Genomic DNA, 15,711 nt, shown 5'->3' with positions numbered 1-15,711 from the left:
GTCTCAGGAGAGAGACGCTGTTCTCTCGGTGCGGACTGTGACTGAGCGTGCAAGCCTTTTTTTGCAAGAAAATGCCACCGCGTTTCTGTTCTTACCAACCTCGCGCCTCGCGGCGCCACTGATGGACTGCTTCGACCAGTGGATTCCAATGGAGTTCTTGAAGGTTGGGCATGTTGGGGGCAACGCGCCCGCCGCCATCGCGATGTTCCCGCTGCTCCGCTTGGCTTCGACATGCCCCACGACCTTCGCACGACAGGGTACGTGGACGGTGTCTCGTTGCCCGCAGAGACGCCCTCATGATCAGAGTCGCAACGCAAGAGCCGCCAGTTCTCAACACGCAGGCCACGACAGAAAGCCAGTTCTCCGTGCGCCTGCTGGTGTCGACATTACGTTATACCCCCAGATCGCCCCAGCAATGACACCGTCGGTCCCAAGCCGTACACTAGGAATATACGTAGGCACTTGGCATTGGTGGCTTGAGCTCCCTTGGAAGCGAGATGCATGCCTGCCCGCCGCCCGGCAAGAGGGGATCTTGGCGGAATGATAAGGGTGCTTGCCGCGAGGACATGCGCTGCATGACGTCGCAGACAACCGCCAGAGAGAGAGGGAGGGAGGGGAGGGGCAAAGGTCGCAGTGGGTAGGGGCTTCTATTATGCTGGGATTTGACCGCCTGGTATATCCGTCGATGGAGCAGATGACACGGTCGTATCAGTCTCACACTTGGCATTCATCATTGGCAGCAGGCCCATGGCACGCGCTCGCAACGAGACCAGGTTGGCCCTTTGTTCAACGGTCCGCCCCGCAGGAGCTGCAGGTTGCGTTTCTTTCGCGTCGATTGCTAGTTAACTACTACCACAAAGTACGAAGTGAGAGTAGAGTACAACAAGCGTCTCCATTCGAGCCAACGTGCATTGTGTCAGCGCCAGACGACGTGCAGCTCGACGGGGAAGCGCTGTCGAAACACTAAAAGTCTTTCGCGTTTTCTCGGACGCATGGCAAAAAGGACAGGACATGTGCATGCTGCTTGCTGGGAGCGGCGAACCTTGCTTGCCCGGCCCGGTTGTTGATTTGGCGCCGATCATCGTCTGTCTGTCGGCGCTAATGCAGCCGGATCTTCCCTTGCGCCTAGCGTCATCCACCATCACCACCACCACCTTCGATAGACGACACACTCACGCGACGGGCGGCGGTGCCGTGTGTGGTCTGCTCTCTCTCTGAGTTCAGGTCGACAAGCCGCCAGGGCGTGGGCCGGTGGAAGCTTATACTCGTCATGACGACAGAAAGAGGGGGCGGCTCGGCGTTGTGGGCTATCGAACGGGGACGCGGCAGGTGAGATGCCACTACTACTACGACTACTAGCGAGTTCTCTGCTAATAATATGGAGGCCCCGAGACTCCGAACGTGAACCCAAGGCCCGGCGGAGCTTCATTGAGAGGCCCCACAATATGCATCCGGCCGGTGGTGTGACAATGCGAAGCAGCACCCGATCATTTCCAGCGAAGCTGTCCACCTTTTTTTGGCCTTTGGTCTCCTGTCGTCGCACGCTTCTCGGCATCATCATTGGGGCCGGCAGAGCCACCTTCCCCTCCCCTCTCTCGAGGGCGCCCCCCCTTTCATCGGGGCTACGAGTCCCCATTCATCGGGTGATGAGGTTCCCGTCCACCGGAGCGCCATTTTTGGCAGCTCGGGCGACAGACGGGCATGGCGTTTAAGCTCTCGATGTTGGAGGGGCATGATGGAGAGTATAAATTCTGGCGGCCTCGCCTGCGTCTATGATGCTTTGGCGCTTCCTGGAGCTCTCGCTCTTGTTCATCGAATACCGTCTGGAAATCATTAACCCAGGAAGAGAAAGACTTCGCCAAACAACCTAAAAAGCACTGACACCGACATATCGCATCAACGCCACCATGACTTCTGCTCAGATCCCCACGGAGCAATGGGCGCAGGTGGTGGAAAAGACTGGCGGCCGTACGTACTTTTTATATACACCTCCCCTTCTCTTTTGCCGCAGTCAAACAGCAAAAACAACAAATCTGACCTGCCCGACGCAGCCGTCGTCTACAAAAAGATCCCCGTCCAAAAGCCGGGCCCGGACGAGGTCCTCATCAACGTAAAGTACTCTGGCGTCTGCCACACTGACCTCCACGCCATGATGGGCGACTGGCCGCTCGACACGAAGCTGCCCCTCGTCGGCGGCCACGAGGGCGCCGGCGTCGTGGTGGCCCGCGGCGAGCTCGTCACCGAGGTCGAGCTCGGCGAGCCCGTCGGCATCAAGTGGCTCAACGGCTCGTGCCTCAACTGCACCTACTGCAACCAGTCGGACGAGCCGCTCTGCGGCAAGGCCCTGCTCTCGGGGTATACGGTCGACGGCTCGTTCCAGCAGTACGCCATCGCCAAGGCGGCGCACGTCGCCCACATCCCCAGGGAGTGCGACCTCGAGGCCATCGCGCCGATCCTCTGCGCCGGCATCACCGTCTACAAGGGCCTGAAGGAGTCGGGCGCCAAGCCCGGGCAGTCCGTGGCCATCGTCGGGGCCGGCGGCGGCCTCGGCAGCATCGCCATCCAGTACGCCAAGGCCATGGGCCTCGACGCCATCGCCATCGACGGGGGCAACGAGAAGCGCGACCTGTGCACGAGCCTGGGCGCCAGCGCCTATGTCGACTTCCAAACCACAAAGGACCTCGTCGCCGACGTGCGGGCCGCGACTGCCGACGGCCTGGGCCCTCACGCCGCTCTCCTCGTCGCCGTCCAGGAGAAGCCCTTCCAGCAGGCCACCGAGTACGTTCGCTCACGCGGCGTCGTCGTCTGCATCGGCCTGCCCGCCAACGCCATGTTCCGCGCCCCCGTCTTCGACACCGTCATCCGCATGATCAACATCAAGGGCAGCTACGTCGGCAACCGCATCGACACCGCCGAGGCCATCGAGTTCTACCGCAAGGGCCTCATCAAGGTCCCCTACAAGACCATCGGCCTGAGCAAGCTGCAAGACATTTACAAGCTAATGGCCGAGGGTAAGGTTGTCGGCCGCTACGTCGTCGACACCAGTAAATAGACTTTTTTGATTGACGACAGCATGGCGCTATTTGGTTACTTTCTCTACTCTATGTTACGGACGTGTAGTTGAGCGCGGTGCTTGGGAGACGAGAAGGCGGTGAGATGAGGCGCATGGCGGTGTCGAGATGGGAGATTCCAGGCGTTATCACGGAGAAATATACACGATCTTGGGCCTTGGAGCCTATCAACTCCGAATCCTGCCATCTGGTGAGCGATTTGTCTAGATACACGGACACGCAGACGTATAAACTTTTCAGGGGTGCTACCAGCTCCTAGTGAGCGGGTTCCACGAGTGCGAAACGGCGTATCGTAGGACGATGGAGCCCGCGACAGCATGCGGATATTCAAGTCTTGATTGTAGTTGCATTGGCTATTCTTCGTCTCTACTTTGTCAAAGCGCCCCTGGCCCTGTCCCCGCTTGACCAACCCTTGCACTCTTATGCCAACACCGTCCGGGCCGAAAGAGGGTCTCATCACCTGCCACTCACTTGCTGCCGTCTGCCCTTCGATATTGCCGCGTGGCTCGATTGGAGCGTTATTTTTCTGTCAACCATTTACGAGCCGCCGGGCCCTCCCAGGAGAGCAAACCTCCGCACAATACTGGGGCCGTACTCTTGGTACTACATGCGAGTTAGCTCACTGTTATCGGCCTCCCGGGTCTGACAGAAGCGACTTACCTCGGCCTTGGTATGGCAGTATGAGCGGAACTCGGGCGTCTGGCCGAGCAGGCTGCCGCCGAACCATGGACCGTGCCGTTGCCTCTTGTGCGTGATGACCTGGACCTCAAGACCGCCGCTGCGAGCTCCTCCGCTGCGGACCTCACTCGCCTTGATGCGGGCGTCCACCAACTGCTTGATATCACGCTGTAACCGCCGACCAAAGTCCTTGTACAACGTGCTTCCGCCTGAGAGAACAATGTTCTTGTATAGGCCGCGGCGCACATCGATGGGGGACTGCTGGATGACGCCATCGACAACAGTCGGGAGGGGCGTCAGGAAGTCGGAGCTGTAGATCTCGGGGTTAAAGAAGATCTCGGGGGCCAAAAAGCGCTCGTAGCCGACATCGACGGTGACTTGGCGACCACCAGGGTGCGTGACGACGTGCTTGGCGAAGCGCTCGCGGTCGCGGTCGTACTTGCTGAACTCCTTGACGATGTCCGGGCAGACATAGCAGTACTCCTCCTTGATCTCCTGCGCCGTCTTCAGCGACGAGTCGGGCTCGCCGCGGTCTCGCAGCAGAGACTGCACAAAGTACGTGATGTCGCGGCCTGCGATAGGGATCGACTTAATCGAGGAACCGATGACGTATCCCTCCGCGACCGGAATGACGTGAGTGACACCGTCACCAGAGTCGATGACCGTGCCCGTCAAAGACCGGTCCGTAACCTTGGAGGAAGTCCAAGATGCGGCGAGGGCGAGGACAGCCTGGACAGCAATGTACATGCCAGCGCAGTTGAAAGACTCGAAGAAGATTTCGGCCGTGTTTTCGCGGTTCTCGGGCGGGTTCAGGGGCTTATTTTGCGTAAGCATATATTCCTCACGGTCAATTGCGTGGCCAAAGGGATCACTTACCGGCTCGGTCAGGAGGAAGTAGTGGTCTTCCGGTTCTACGCGGAGGTACTTGAAGATGGAATTGGACCAGAACCGTTCCATATGGTCCTGCAATGGTCAGTAAGTACCCGGCGCACGTTCGAGGGTTAAGCTGCATACCCAGTTCTCTATTTGGCCGTGACGGATAGGGTAGTGAAGGCCGTACCCTGGGAGGGGTTAGCTGAGGTTCGTCCGCGGGATATTGCTACGGCCACTTACCAGGTCCTGATGCGGCGCTCAGGGCAGCATCGCCAATGTAGAAATCGAGGTCCTCCGTGCCGCGCTTGGAGCTCAGATGGCTGCTGCTAGGCCCAGCGCCGCCGGTGAGGAAGGAGGGCTTGTTGGCGACAGAGGGGCGGCCGGAGCCGGAGCCGCCGCCTCCGCCAGCGCCGCTCTTGGTCGCGATGGCAGTCGGGAAGACGAAGGACGGGGAGTCATTTCCAGCGAAGCCTGCAGGGATCGGGTCAATTGAGAGCGCATTTGGGGGTTTCAATCGATGTCGAGCATACCGAGCTTGGAGAAACCCGTGCCGCTGTGTTGGTTCTCGTCGTTAGCGGTTTGTCCATGGCCGTCGTCGTCGTCGCGTGCGTACGTATCTTGTGCGGGGACGGGGGGGGGGGGGCAAGCGAGCTTACTTGTCCATGACAACGGCGGGCGTCTGGTTTGCCATGGCGAGGAGGGGAGCTGCGTCTGGCGGCGCGCGCGCGATGTATCCGAGGCGACGGGCGGGCGTGTCGCGAGACAGAGGAAGCCGTTGCGTCGAGGCTGGCGGATGTCGTGGATGAGGCAGATGGAGCGAGCCTGTCGTCACGTTGGGGGGGTGAGGTAAGAAGTGGGGTGGTGCCTGGTGAGGCAAGCCCAGGCGCACACGACGACGATTCCAGGCTGCGCAATTGTCAGTTCCGAGCTGCAGTGGGGCACATCAGAAGGCTGGGGGGGACGCTGCTCACTTCCACGTTCCAGCTTGCAGTGATACCTGCGGAGCGGTTACGCCTCGCCGTGGCGGGGGCTTCGTCAGCGCCCCTCGCCCCCGGTAACGACCTAGCAAGCAGGGCCCCACTCACAGAGAGCTTTCGGTTTGAGCTCTGCTGTGTGCTCGGCGCCGTGGATGTTCCTGCCGACATCATTGGAAGAACCTACCTACCCTAAAGCCTCTTGGATTATGTGAATTCACTTATTGACACTGCGAACCGGATCGTTTCGCGCCATTCTGGTTGCCTGGTCGGCACGCTTTCGTGTTCAGTGATTAATGGAGGCGGATAAGGCATGTTGCTTTCGTCTCGCGCCTTAGTGTACCGTGCCGTGCGTGGCACCAAGAGACCAGGATGACTTGCTCAAGCACTGATTCACTGCCCGCCCCAGAAAACATTCTCCCCCCTTCGGATCATTTCGACCACGAGGCATGAGTCCTGACCTACCTGGTCGACTTTGAAATCAGCTACAACGGGCCTTTCCGCCGCGGGCATCAAAGAGCAGTATTCGGTCGAGATACACGTCTTCTGTGAAGGAGACCAGGAGTACTTCATACTTCGTACTACCTATAAAAGGCTGATTCATAGTCGGAAGCTCCTGCCCTCCACGCATCTCCTTCGCTGATTCACCTGCTCAAGGTCAGGCAGTCACCTTATCCCACCGCATTGTAGCTTCCCTCCTACGCACGAACACCTCAGGCGGTGTACCTTCAACGCTGCGGCAGAAAGTTCTTAGCGAAGACCAGTTCTCGAGGGCCGCTGTGCGTGACCTGACCCCAAACCTCGTTTCTCCTACCCGCCGCTCGGGTCTTGGGACGCACGTCCCCTACCGCATCACATCACAGCACTGTTTCCGCGCGCCAATATTCATTTTCATCATTCCTCTCTTGAAGTCTTTAGCGCTTTCCCATCGCCTCAACACCCCCGTCTCATGACTTGCGACTGAAGAAGCATGAGCGCTCGCCGCCACCATGAGACCGCCTCCTCCGTAATGGGCTCCAGCAACTACGGCACAGACGGTGCACTCGACCGCGTGCTTCGCATTGGTCAGAAGCAAAAGCACGTCCCTGCGATTTTCATCCACGCCGGAGCAGGCTTTCATAGCCACCAAAACGAACATGTCCATCTCGAAGCCTGTGTTTCGTACGTCGTCCCCTAAAGGAGCATTTATCAATCAATCATGAATCATGAGCTGACAACGGTTCACCAGCGCCGTTAAGATGGGCATGAAATTTCTCAAAGCCGGATGCAGTGCCACGGAAGCCGTTGAAGCCGCCCTGCGAATACTCGAGGACAAGGAGATCACAAACGCAGGTTACGGTTCCAATCTATCCATAGACGGCACTGTCGAGTGCGATGCCACCATTGTCGACCATTTGGGGCGCAGTGGCGCTTGTGGAGCGGTCCCGAGTACGTCGTATCCTGCCGCCGATCGTCTGAATGACACGCGCTGATGAGCCTCTTCAGATATCCGAAATCCGATTTCGCTAGCCAAACTCATCCTGGACACGAGCAATAAGCCTTTGAGCCTCCGTCGAGTGCCACCCAATGCTCTCGTTGGGGAAGGGGCGAGGATCTTTGCCGAGGAACACGGCATGTTGACCTTTGCAAATGAATATCTGGTGTCCAAAAACTCCCGCGACCGCTTCTTCCGCTGGCAGGACGACTTGATCCGAGCCGAAGGCCCAGCCGAGGAACAGGCACAGCTGGGCTCTCCTCCCGATTCAGTCACCATGGCTTGTGTTCCCTGCCAATACGACACGGCGGCACCGCCAGAACCTCAACAAGGCTTTCCCAGGGAGCACACAGCGGCCATCATGGCTGGAACGTGGAACGAGGGACAAATTGACTCACCTTATGCCGGCACCCCCCTTGTCGAATCACCGAGCGGGTACCCTTCTGAAATGCTTTCGCCCCCTGTTCGCACAATGGGATTGTCCTTTGCCGCCGTTGCTCGTTCTCCCCCACGGACCAGTGGCCCTCGACTGACTCCCAGCCCGGCCAATACTCAAGTGCCGCTACGCGACGACAACAGGAAGAACCGTCCTGCTCGGGTGGACTCACAGGGACCGCGTCTAGATCTTTCCATTCCAGGCCGGAAAGATGGACCAATAGATGGTTCTGTGACCGAGGACTCAACGCTTGAGACATACAAGGACGGCGCTGAAGGGCCGTCGGCGCTCCCTGACAAGGACGTGGCTGACCGGTTCTGGACAAACGACAAATCCGACGCCCCTGGTCTTAAGAGACCGTTTCAAGCGTCAAAGGTGGCTTCAGACCAGGATGCCAAACCCACCAAACATGCCCGCCATTCGATTGCTGAGCCAGAGGACCGCGTTACGGACACTATTGGTGCCATTGCAATCGATGAGCGTGGTCACATAGCCGCCGGATCGTCGTCTGGTGGGATTGGCATGAAGCACCGGGGACGCTTAGGACCAGCTGCCCTAGTAGGCATCGGTACCGCTGTTGTGCCCTGCGCTAAGGACGACGCCGAGGGACGGACTGTCGCAGCCGTAACAAGCGGCACAGGAGAGCACATGGCGACGACCATGGCTTCCCAGAGGTGCGCCGAGAGGATATATCAAGGAACCCGCCGTGGCCCTCAAGGCTATGACGTGAACGTGGACGATGACGACGAGATCATGGCGTCTTTCATTGCGGACGATTTCATGGACCACCCTGGCGTAAAGAACTGCCACTCGGCCGGCGCCATCGGAGTCATGGTTGTCAAGAAGTGCGCGACAGGTTACTACCTGTATTTTGCACATAACACCGACTCTTTCGCGCTGGCGTCCATGGGTGGCGTTGAGAAGGAACCTCGCTGCACCATGTCTCGGCTTTCAGAGGGTGCTAAGATTGCCAAGGGTGGTCGCAAGGTTCGAATAGGGTGATTTCTTGTTGCATGCGGCTCCATGCGTCAACAAGGAACGACCCCGTGGCGTTGGCGTCTCCAGTACCCTCAGCCCTTGCCTTGCCGGACGTTGGACAGAGGGCGGTCTGTTATCTTCTAGATTCTGAGCTCAGAAGGGGGGTACCACAACACCTGAAAATCCTAGATTGATTCTCTATTTGGTCGTGCAAGCTTCATCGTAGAGTGAACGACACGAAAGGTTTCATGGCACCGGCTATAGTGATTGCAGCTGAGGCTGAAAGCCTCCATGCTCTTGAGTGAATTGTGCAGACATGGTATCGTTATAGTATACATGGCGTAATACAGCTCATGACTGAGACGTCATCTATGTCTCTTCTTCAAAGGTTCCTCGTTCCGGAACCGGCTCCTTGTATCCTGAACGCCAGCCACCCGATTGCCGGACATGGTGGATGCTATACAACCAATCCCCATAGCAAGGAGGGGGAGGACGTCGCGCCGTCGCAGAGTGATATCTAGGGACGTGGAGTGCCCGTCGCGCTGCCCGTCTCCTCGCGACCGCCGCCGTTGACGATTCGCTTCTTCTTTTTCTTCTTGCGCGGCACCACTGCTGGTTTAGATCCGTAATTGCCTAGGGCGAGCTTTGTACCACACGTCAAGCATATGGCATCCTCGGGTAGCTCGCAAAATATGCTAAGGCAGATGGAACAGACAAAGCCGGTGTCGACGACCTTGCCGTGGCAGAAGCACGCGGCACGAAAATCGATTTTATCGTGTGTTGGCGTGATGAGAGACTTTCGGGCCTCGGTGTCGGCGACGAGCCCAAACATGAGATACGTCAAGAGTCCTTGTGGATTTGAGGCAGCGAGGAACGTGCCGTCTGTGTTGAAGCAGGCCTGCTGGAGGAACGTTGGGTCGCCGGCGAGGGCGAGGGTATCGATGGCGACCTGGGCGTGGGAAGCCGCGAAGACGGCATTCATGGTGGGAATATACTGCGCGGGCTCGGAATCAGAAACGGAGATGACGACTATACGGCCCTTCATGGGCGGGGCGGCATTGGCGGCAGCCTGGGCGTCGCTACCAATACCGCCGGTTGCTGAGCTGAGGGCCTGCGCAGCTTTGTTGATGTGGCACAGAGCGAGGGTGAGGGCACCGGAGAGTTGCGTGGTCGTCTCGGCGAGGTCCGCCTCGGTGGTCTCGCTCATGAGCCTCTGCATCGAAGACATGACCGTCGACTCGATCTGCGCGAACTGAGGGTACTTATTGGCAGACGACGGGGCCGCGGCAGCAGGCTGTGGCGCGTCGACCATGGAAACGTCGCCGGACGCATCCTTGGCGGGAACGGTTCCACGGGACGACGCAGGCGCAGGGTAGAGCCACACGGCGCGGTTGACGTGGGCGGCGATGACGGCGACCTGGTTGACATTGCTGAAGGCGAGGTGTGCGTTGACGAAGACGAGGACATTGGCGATGGCGCGGGCGAGAGGTAGGCGGTCCTCGAGGGCGGCCCAGGCGCGCGGGTTGGTGTCGAGGACGATGGAGAGGAGCGAGGGGGTGTCGTCGGTGGTGGTGACCTCGTAGTGCTCGGAGACGTCGACAGCGTCCATGGCAGGCGTCGGGGGAAGGGAATGGGTCGGGAGACGACGGGCGACGACGACGATGGGGCGCGTGAGCAGGCGGGAGCCGACGAGCGGCAGCTACGAGGTCGGGGGAGCGTTGGAGCGATGCTTTCTATATTAAGTGTGTTTCTGTGATGCTGTGGGATGATGTGTTGCTGCTAGCCCTGTTCGAGGTTGCGGTACCGGAGAGGAGAAGGATGTCGTCGCGGCGGGACCGGGGGGGGGGGGCGTAGCGTGAAGCTCTCTGTGAGGCTTCACGGTTGAGGATGTTCGTAGTTCTGCATCGAGAAGCTCGCTGATCGGCAGTGGCCCATTCCGTCATTGCGATTTGAGTCGTGCCCGGCGCGCAGCCTGAGACGCCAGTACACGTGACCAGTATCAGGTAAGGTAGCAACACGTTAGTACCTGTAGTTAGAACCCCCTATGCTGTGGCGGGCGCCTGGAGGCTCCGGGGCAGTGGAGTCACCCACTGTGAGTGCAAGACATCGCTGGTCCGGTGGCAGCACGGCGGTGCCGCCTAAGCACATCGTGCTGCTGAAACCACCTATGGCGCACCCGCAAGGCAACTCTAAAACAGCCCGCCATCCATGGACCCGACCAAACGGGAGCCACTCCAGCGAGGCCCCGAGCCCGCCCGCTGAAACTGACGGAAGGACCGCAGTGGAGGGGCACACCTGCATCTCCAAGTGACGGAAGAGGGGCAAGCCGGAAAGCCTCTTTTTGTTTGGTAACCTTGCCGCGCGACCAGCATGGTTGAACCCAGGTCCAATCCATCCCCCGAAACTGTGTAACTTACTACGTAGCTACCTACTACGCCCCAAGCAGCTGTTGGTGAAGCTTGCATTGAGTGCCTCCGCACGCCATACCGCCAACCGCCTTATCTCAATGTAAAACCACCAATCGTTGATTCTCATCGCCGCCTCTCCAACTCCAGAGTTGCGTCATCTGCCGTGCGACTGCACCGAGTACATGCACCGACGCACGCGGCAGCGGCAGCAGCAACAACAACAAGAACAACAACAACAACATTTTCGTCACCAGCAGCAGCAGCAGCAGCACCCGCAGCAGCCCACCGCCCTCACGCGCCCATAGCTCGCGTCCGTCCCGAAAGCCTCCATCCTCGCAATGGCGGCGTCAGTGGACGAGACGTCGCAGAGCGCGGGCCCCCCGGCGTCGGTCGAGGACCAGACGCTGCTCGTCTTTGCGCGCCTCATGGAGGGCGGCCAGGAGGACGAGGAGACGTGCAGGGAGCTCGACCAGCTCACCAAGCTGCTCAACGACGACGCCATCGCGCAGCAAAAGGATAAGGGCCACAAGTCCATATGCAGCGTCATCGACGGCGACTGCGTCGACACCGTGCTTTGTTATCTCGACATGAGGCAGCCGGACATTGTGCGCGGTCACGCCACGCTCACGACATCGGCATATCTCAAAGCCGCGGGCGATGACGGCTCCAAGAAGCTCTCGGCCTTCTTCTTTGACCGCATCAACCGTGGCACATACGACGACTACATTGTCGCCTTCTGTGTCGCCTCTGCCTCCTTCCCCATCGTCCCGGATCTCACGGCCCAGTTGTTCCTGAGCGAGGGTTTTCTCAGCTCTCTCGGCCCGCTCATGCGGCGCGAGTGGAAGAGTCGCAAGGTCGAGACGGCATGCCTTGAGATGCTCAACGCCGCTTGCATGAACCATCTGTGCCGAGAGGCTGTCGAGAAGTACTGTGTCGAGTGGCTGGAGGAGGTGGTTGACCAAGACCCGACAGGAGCGACCAAGGCCTCTATCGGTGAACCCAAGGTTCAAGGCGAGGGTGGCTCCATATCGATGCGCAGACATTCAGAGCAGGTGCAGCACCTGGCTGCAGTTATCCTCGCCAAGCTGCGGGTAGGCCCTTCCTTTCCACTCCAACAAGTCTTGTGCAATCATGACATCCTTTCTTGCGGCTGCTGACGCACATACAAGGCGGTGCCGTCCAAGGCGGCCAATGACCCCAACAAGCCTCGCATCGAACCTGCAACCACAAGTATCGAGGACCTGGCCTGCTTGTTCACTAAGATGATTCTACGGGATGAGGACCACGGCAGACAACACTCTATTGAGGGGCTCGCGTACGCCTCGCTCCAGCCCAAGGTCAAGGAGCAAATTATTGGGGATCAGTCTCTACTCAAGAAGCTTGTGAAGACACTGACAGAGGCGCCGCCCCGTTCACCAACGACATACGGTGCTCTGAGTATATTCGTCAACCTGACGCGTTACCGCCCGGCACTCTCAGAGGAAGAGAAGAAGATGAGTCAACTAAAGGCCTATGCCAACGCTGCAGGAAAGCTGCCTGGACCAGACCCCCTAGATGATGAGGAACACGTTGGCAAGCGATGCCAAGCAGTATTCGACGTTGGACTTGTGCCTGTATTGATCACCCACAGCAAGAATGGTTCGCCGGCCTCGATGGGTCTCATCGTGTCAATCATCCACGCCATGGCGGTGACGAGAACCCTCCGAGGTCCGCTGGCCCAGCAGGGCGCGGTCAAACTACTCCTAGTCGCCTGGTCTACCATCCGAGACACAGAAGACGCCGCTCGTCGCATGGCAGCGCAGGCTCTAGCACGAATCCTCATCAGTACCAACCCTGCCTTGGTTTTCGGCGGCAATCGATCTAATCCCGTCAACGCTGCGATCCGGCCTCTTGTGTCTATCGTCCCCCCGGACCCTGCCGCAGAAACCAGGGACCTGCTTCCTACATTCGAAGCGCTAATGGCCTTGACGAACCTTGCGTCCTTGGAGGACGAAGACACGCGTCGCATCATTATCCAGACAGCATGGCCTCACGTGGAGGAGCAGCTTCTGGCGTCAAACCATCTCGTCTCGAAAGCAGCCGTCGAGCTGGTCTGCAACCTGGTTCAAGACCCGGAAGGAGCGGCCATGTATGCTGACGACAGCGCCAAAGCCCGAAATCGTCTTCATGTTCTGTTGGCCCTGGCGGATGCGGATGATGATGGCACTCGTAGCGCAGCCGGGGGAGCGCTGGCATCTCTGACGGGCTATGAGACGGTAGTCCGCGGCATCATACATCGGGAGGGCGGCATCAAGGTGATCCTCACCATGTGCAACGACCAAGACGAGGGGCTGCGGCACCGTGGCATCGTTACCATTCACAACGTGGCCCTGGCACCCGGCGAAACGGGCAAGTTGGCCCGAGCGAAAATCGGTGAGGAGGGCGGCGTGGAGGCTCTCAAGGAATGTCTCAAGCAGAGTAGGCGACCAGAAGTGGTACAAGCGACCGTGGAGGCTTTGAAGGCCGTGCTGGAACACGAAGCATGACAGCATGGAGGCAAACACGGCGCGAAAGTGGTGGAGCCAATGCACGCACTGTTTTCAGGGAGGCGACTGGCTCCGGCGGCCCCGGAGAGCTTGTGGTTTGGGGAATACGCATATGCACGGCCCGAGCGGCTGGGTATCTGTATTTAACTGGCGCTGATATCCTGATGCGGTGTGTACTACATGAATCATGAATCCATTTGTCCCACGGGCTCTTGGGCTGGCTCTTTGTCACCATCGTGTCTGTTCAAGATGGCAACACCCTCGACATGGCCCGTCTGGGGGAAGAAGTCGAAGCCAACGAGGCTTTCTACATCGTATCTCGCACCATCGCCCTCGCCGCGGACGAGAACGCCCACGTCCCTGGCCTGAGTATGGACGTTGCAGCTGACGTAGAGGATGCGCTTGGGGCCGAACCTGCGCAGCTGGGCGAGGAAGTCGGCGTCGCAACCCTTGCGCGGGGGGTCCAGGACGACGACAGTCTCGTCGCGCGGGTAGGAGACGTTTTTGAAGAGCTGGCCGGCGTCGGCGGCGATGAACTTGCACCGGTCCTCGCCGAGGCCGTTTAGGGAAGCGTTCTTGCGGGCTGAGGCGATGGAGTCGGCGGCGATGTCGATGCCGGTCGAGTGCTGAAAGACGGAGGCGAGGGTGATGGTGAAGAGCCCGGACCCGGAATACGCATCTATGAGGTATTTGATGGGTGAGGAGGGAGTGGAGGAGGGCGATGATGATGATGATGATGATGAAGCCGGTGGTAGGATGCGCTCCTTGATGTACGAGGTGAACTTGGGAAGGATGGAGTTGTTGTTCTGGAAAAAGGATCCGGCGGGGTTGGTGAAGATGTGGTCGCCAATGTACTCTGTTGTGGTGGCCTTGGAGTCTGTCTCGCACGACTTTACGTCGACGAAGCCGTCGCCTTCGGTACGGACGGCGTACGGAGGAAGCTGGCCGTCCGCGGGTGCGACCTCGTCGCCACCGCTGGGATACCGGCGGGTGTTCTCGCGAAGCAGAATAGTTGCGCCACGCTCGTACTTTTTGAACTCGCGCTGCATGCGTTCGCGCTCACGCGTCATGCCCTGACGCACGGCGTCGGTGCCGATGGGACAGTCCTCGATGTCAAGGACCTTGCGCTTGCCCTTTTGCATGAAGCCGACGTCCGGACAGGACTCGAAGGGGATCCCGGGGTTCTTGGAGCGCTTGCTGGGGCGGTAGCCGGGCGGGCCGTCAAAGTGCGGCGTCAGCTTGGTGCGGTAGCCGTACTGCAGGGGGCTGCCTATGGTGTCCTGGATGGCGGGCAGGAGCTCGGCGGGGAGGTTGGAGAAGTTGCGGTAGGCCTTCTCCAATATGCGGCGCTTGAGGCGGAGCTGCTCCGGGTAGTCGAGCATCTGGAACTGGCAGCCGCCGCACGAGGCAAAGTACTTGCACTGGACGCGGGCGTCGTCGCGCAGCGGGGAGGGCTTGACGACGGAGACGAAGTCGGCGACGGTCTGGTTCTCGCGGAGGACGTGGCGGAAGACCTTGACGCGGACGGTGTCTCCGGGGATGGAGAAGGGGACGACGTAGACTTGACGGGAGCCGCCGGGGCGCATGGCGAGGCCGTCGCCGGTGGAGGAGAGCTCCAGCACTTCGACGTCCGTCTCGGAGCCTTCTTCGGGGAGAAGCTCATCGGTGGCGTCTCCGTTGCTGCCATCGTCATCATTGGACGCGGGCTCTGCAGCTTTCCGGGATTCCAACAGTGCTCGGATGTCGTTGCGCAAGACGTCCTCGGACGAGCCCTCGGTGATGTTCTTCTCCCGCTTCGTCTTCTTGTGCTTCCACTCCCTGGCCTTGCCATGGCCGCCGCCGTTGTTGCCGGGGTTCGCGCGCTTGTGAGGAGGCTTGTTGGTGGTGTCTACTACTGCACCCCCTCCGTTACCGTTGCCGTTGACCTGGGCGGGCGCGGTCGGAGCGGGCTGGGCCGATGCCATGGTGGCAAGCGCCAGGCGGCCTTGGAAGAGGAAGAATGAGGGTGGTCGTCGTGGAGGACGGAGGCTGGATGGTCTCGAGAGGATTTGTGACGGGGCTCTCCAGGCGATTCTCATCTGTCTCAAGTGATCACAGCGTCCAGATCAAAGAGGGACAAGGGGAACGCGCTGTGCGATAGTGAGCGATGATGAAGGCGCAACACTGTTCGATGAGGGTTGGAAGCTTGCTTGTGAGTGAAGCTCTCACTGATATTTTTTCCCCAGCCCCAGCTGTCCAATGACGATGCTGACTGGGGTCACTGAAAACGCCTGCGCCGTGATTGGTTGGTGTGG

General features: G+C 59.5%; 6 protein-coding genes across 7 annotated transcripts; 3 read left to right on the top strand and 3 right to left on the bottom strand.

Moving 5' to 3' along the window:
• The first annotated feature begins 1,086 nt into the window (after window positions 1-1,086).
• On the top strand, window positions 1,087-3,168 carry ADH1 (Alcohol dehydrogenase). 2 transcript variants are annotated; one of them, XM_047987315.1, is made up of 3 exons: window positions 1,087-1,329; window positions 1,385-1,968; window positions 2,052-3,158. In XM_047987315.1, the coding sequence occupies exons 2-3, from the start codon at window positions 1,908-1,910 to the stop codon at window positions 3,050-3,052; spliced, it is 1,062 nt and encodes a 353-aa protein (XP_047843300.1). In that variant the 5' UTR covers window positions 1,087-1,329; window positions 1,385-1,907; the 3' UTR covers window positions 3,053-3,158. The 2 variants fall into 2 exon arrangements, with proteins under 2 accessions (XP_047843300.1, XP_047843299.1); XM_047987314.1 differs by lacking the exon at window positions 1,087-1,329 and having other exon boundaries at window positions 1,788-3,168.
• A 222-nt stretch (window positions 3,169-3,390) lies between these two features.
• On the bottom strand, window positions 3,391-5,564 carry ARP3 (Arp2/3 complex subunit, actin nucleation center). Its single transcript, XM_047987313.1, has 7 exons — window positions 5,279-5,564; window positions 5,153-5,175; window positions 4,863-5,093; window positions 4,764-4,810; window positions 4,626-4,712; window positions 3,732-4,565; window positions 3,391-3,674 (listed from the first exon to the last, which is right to left on the bottom strand). Exons 1-7 carry the CDS (start codon window positions 5,311-5,313, stop codon window positions 3,609-3,611), a joined length of 1,323 nt encoding a protein of 440 aa, XP_047843298.1. The 5' UTR covers window positions 5,314-5,564; the 3' UTR covers window positions 3,391-3,608.
• A 1,041-nt stretch (window positions 5,565-6,605) lies between these two features.
• On the top strand, window positions 6,606-8,508 carry JDV02_005967 (uncharacterized protein; the record flags this gene model as incomplete). Its single annotated transcript, XM_047987312.1, has 3 exons — window positions 6,606-6,757; window positions 6,825-7,024; window positions 7,082-8,508. The coding sequence occupies 3 exons, from the start codon at window positions 6,606-6,608 to the stop codon at window positions 8,506-8,508; spliced, it is 1,779 nt and encodes a 592-aa protein (XP_047843297.1).
• Window positions 8,509-8,739: 231 nt separating this feature from the next.
• TFB4 (RNA polymerase II transcription factor B subunit 4) lies at window positions 8,740-10,381 on the bottom strand. Its single transcript, XM_047987311.1, has one exon. The coding sequence runs from the start codon at window positions 10,091-10,093 to the stop codon at window positions 9,002-9,004; it is 1,092 nt and encodes a 363-aa protein (XP_047843296.1). The 5' UTR covers window positions 10,094-10,381; the 3' UTR covers window positions 8,740-9,001.
• A 478-nt stretch (window positions 10,382-10,859) lies between these two features.
• Window positions 10,860-13,625, top strand: SHE4 (SWI5-dependent HO expression protein 4). Its single transcript, XM_047987310.1, has 2 exons — window positions 10,860-11,983; window positions 12,062-13,625. The coding sequence occupies exons 1-2, from the start codon at window positions 11,231-11,233 to the stop codon at window positions 13,415-13,417; spliced, it is 2,109 nt and encodes a 702-aa protein (XP_047843295.1). The 5' UTR covers window positions 10,860-11,230; the 3' UTR covers window positions 13,418-13,625.
• TRM2 (tRNA (uracil(54)-C(5))-methyltransferase) lies at window positions 13,546-15,594 on the bottom strand. Its single transcript, XM_047987309.1, has one exon. It carries the CDS (start codon window positions 15,493-15,495, stop codon window positions 13,603-13,605), a length of 1,893 nt encoding a protein of 630 aa, XP_047843294.1. The 5' UTR covers window positions 15,496-15,594; the 3' UTR covers window positions 13,546-13,602.
• Between the last annotated feature and the right edge of the window lie 117 nt (window positions 15,595-15,711).

Source organism: Purpureocillium takamizusanense, chromosome 5 (assembly GCF_022605165.1).
Source record: "Purpureocillium takamizusanense chromosome 5, complete sequence".
Classification (NCBI taxonomy): Eukaryota; Fungi; Ascomycota; class Sordariomycetes; order Hypocreales; family Ophiocordycipitaceae; genus Purpureocillium; species Purpureocillium takamizusanense.
This window is presented reverse-complemented; position numbering and strand designations above follow the sequence as displayed.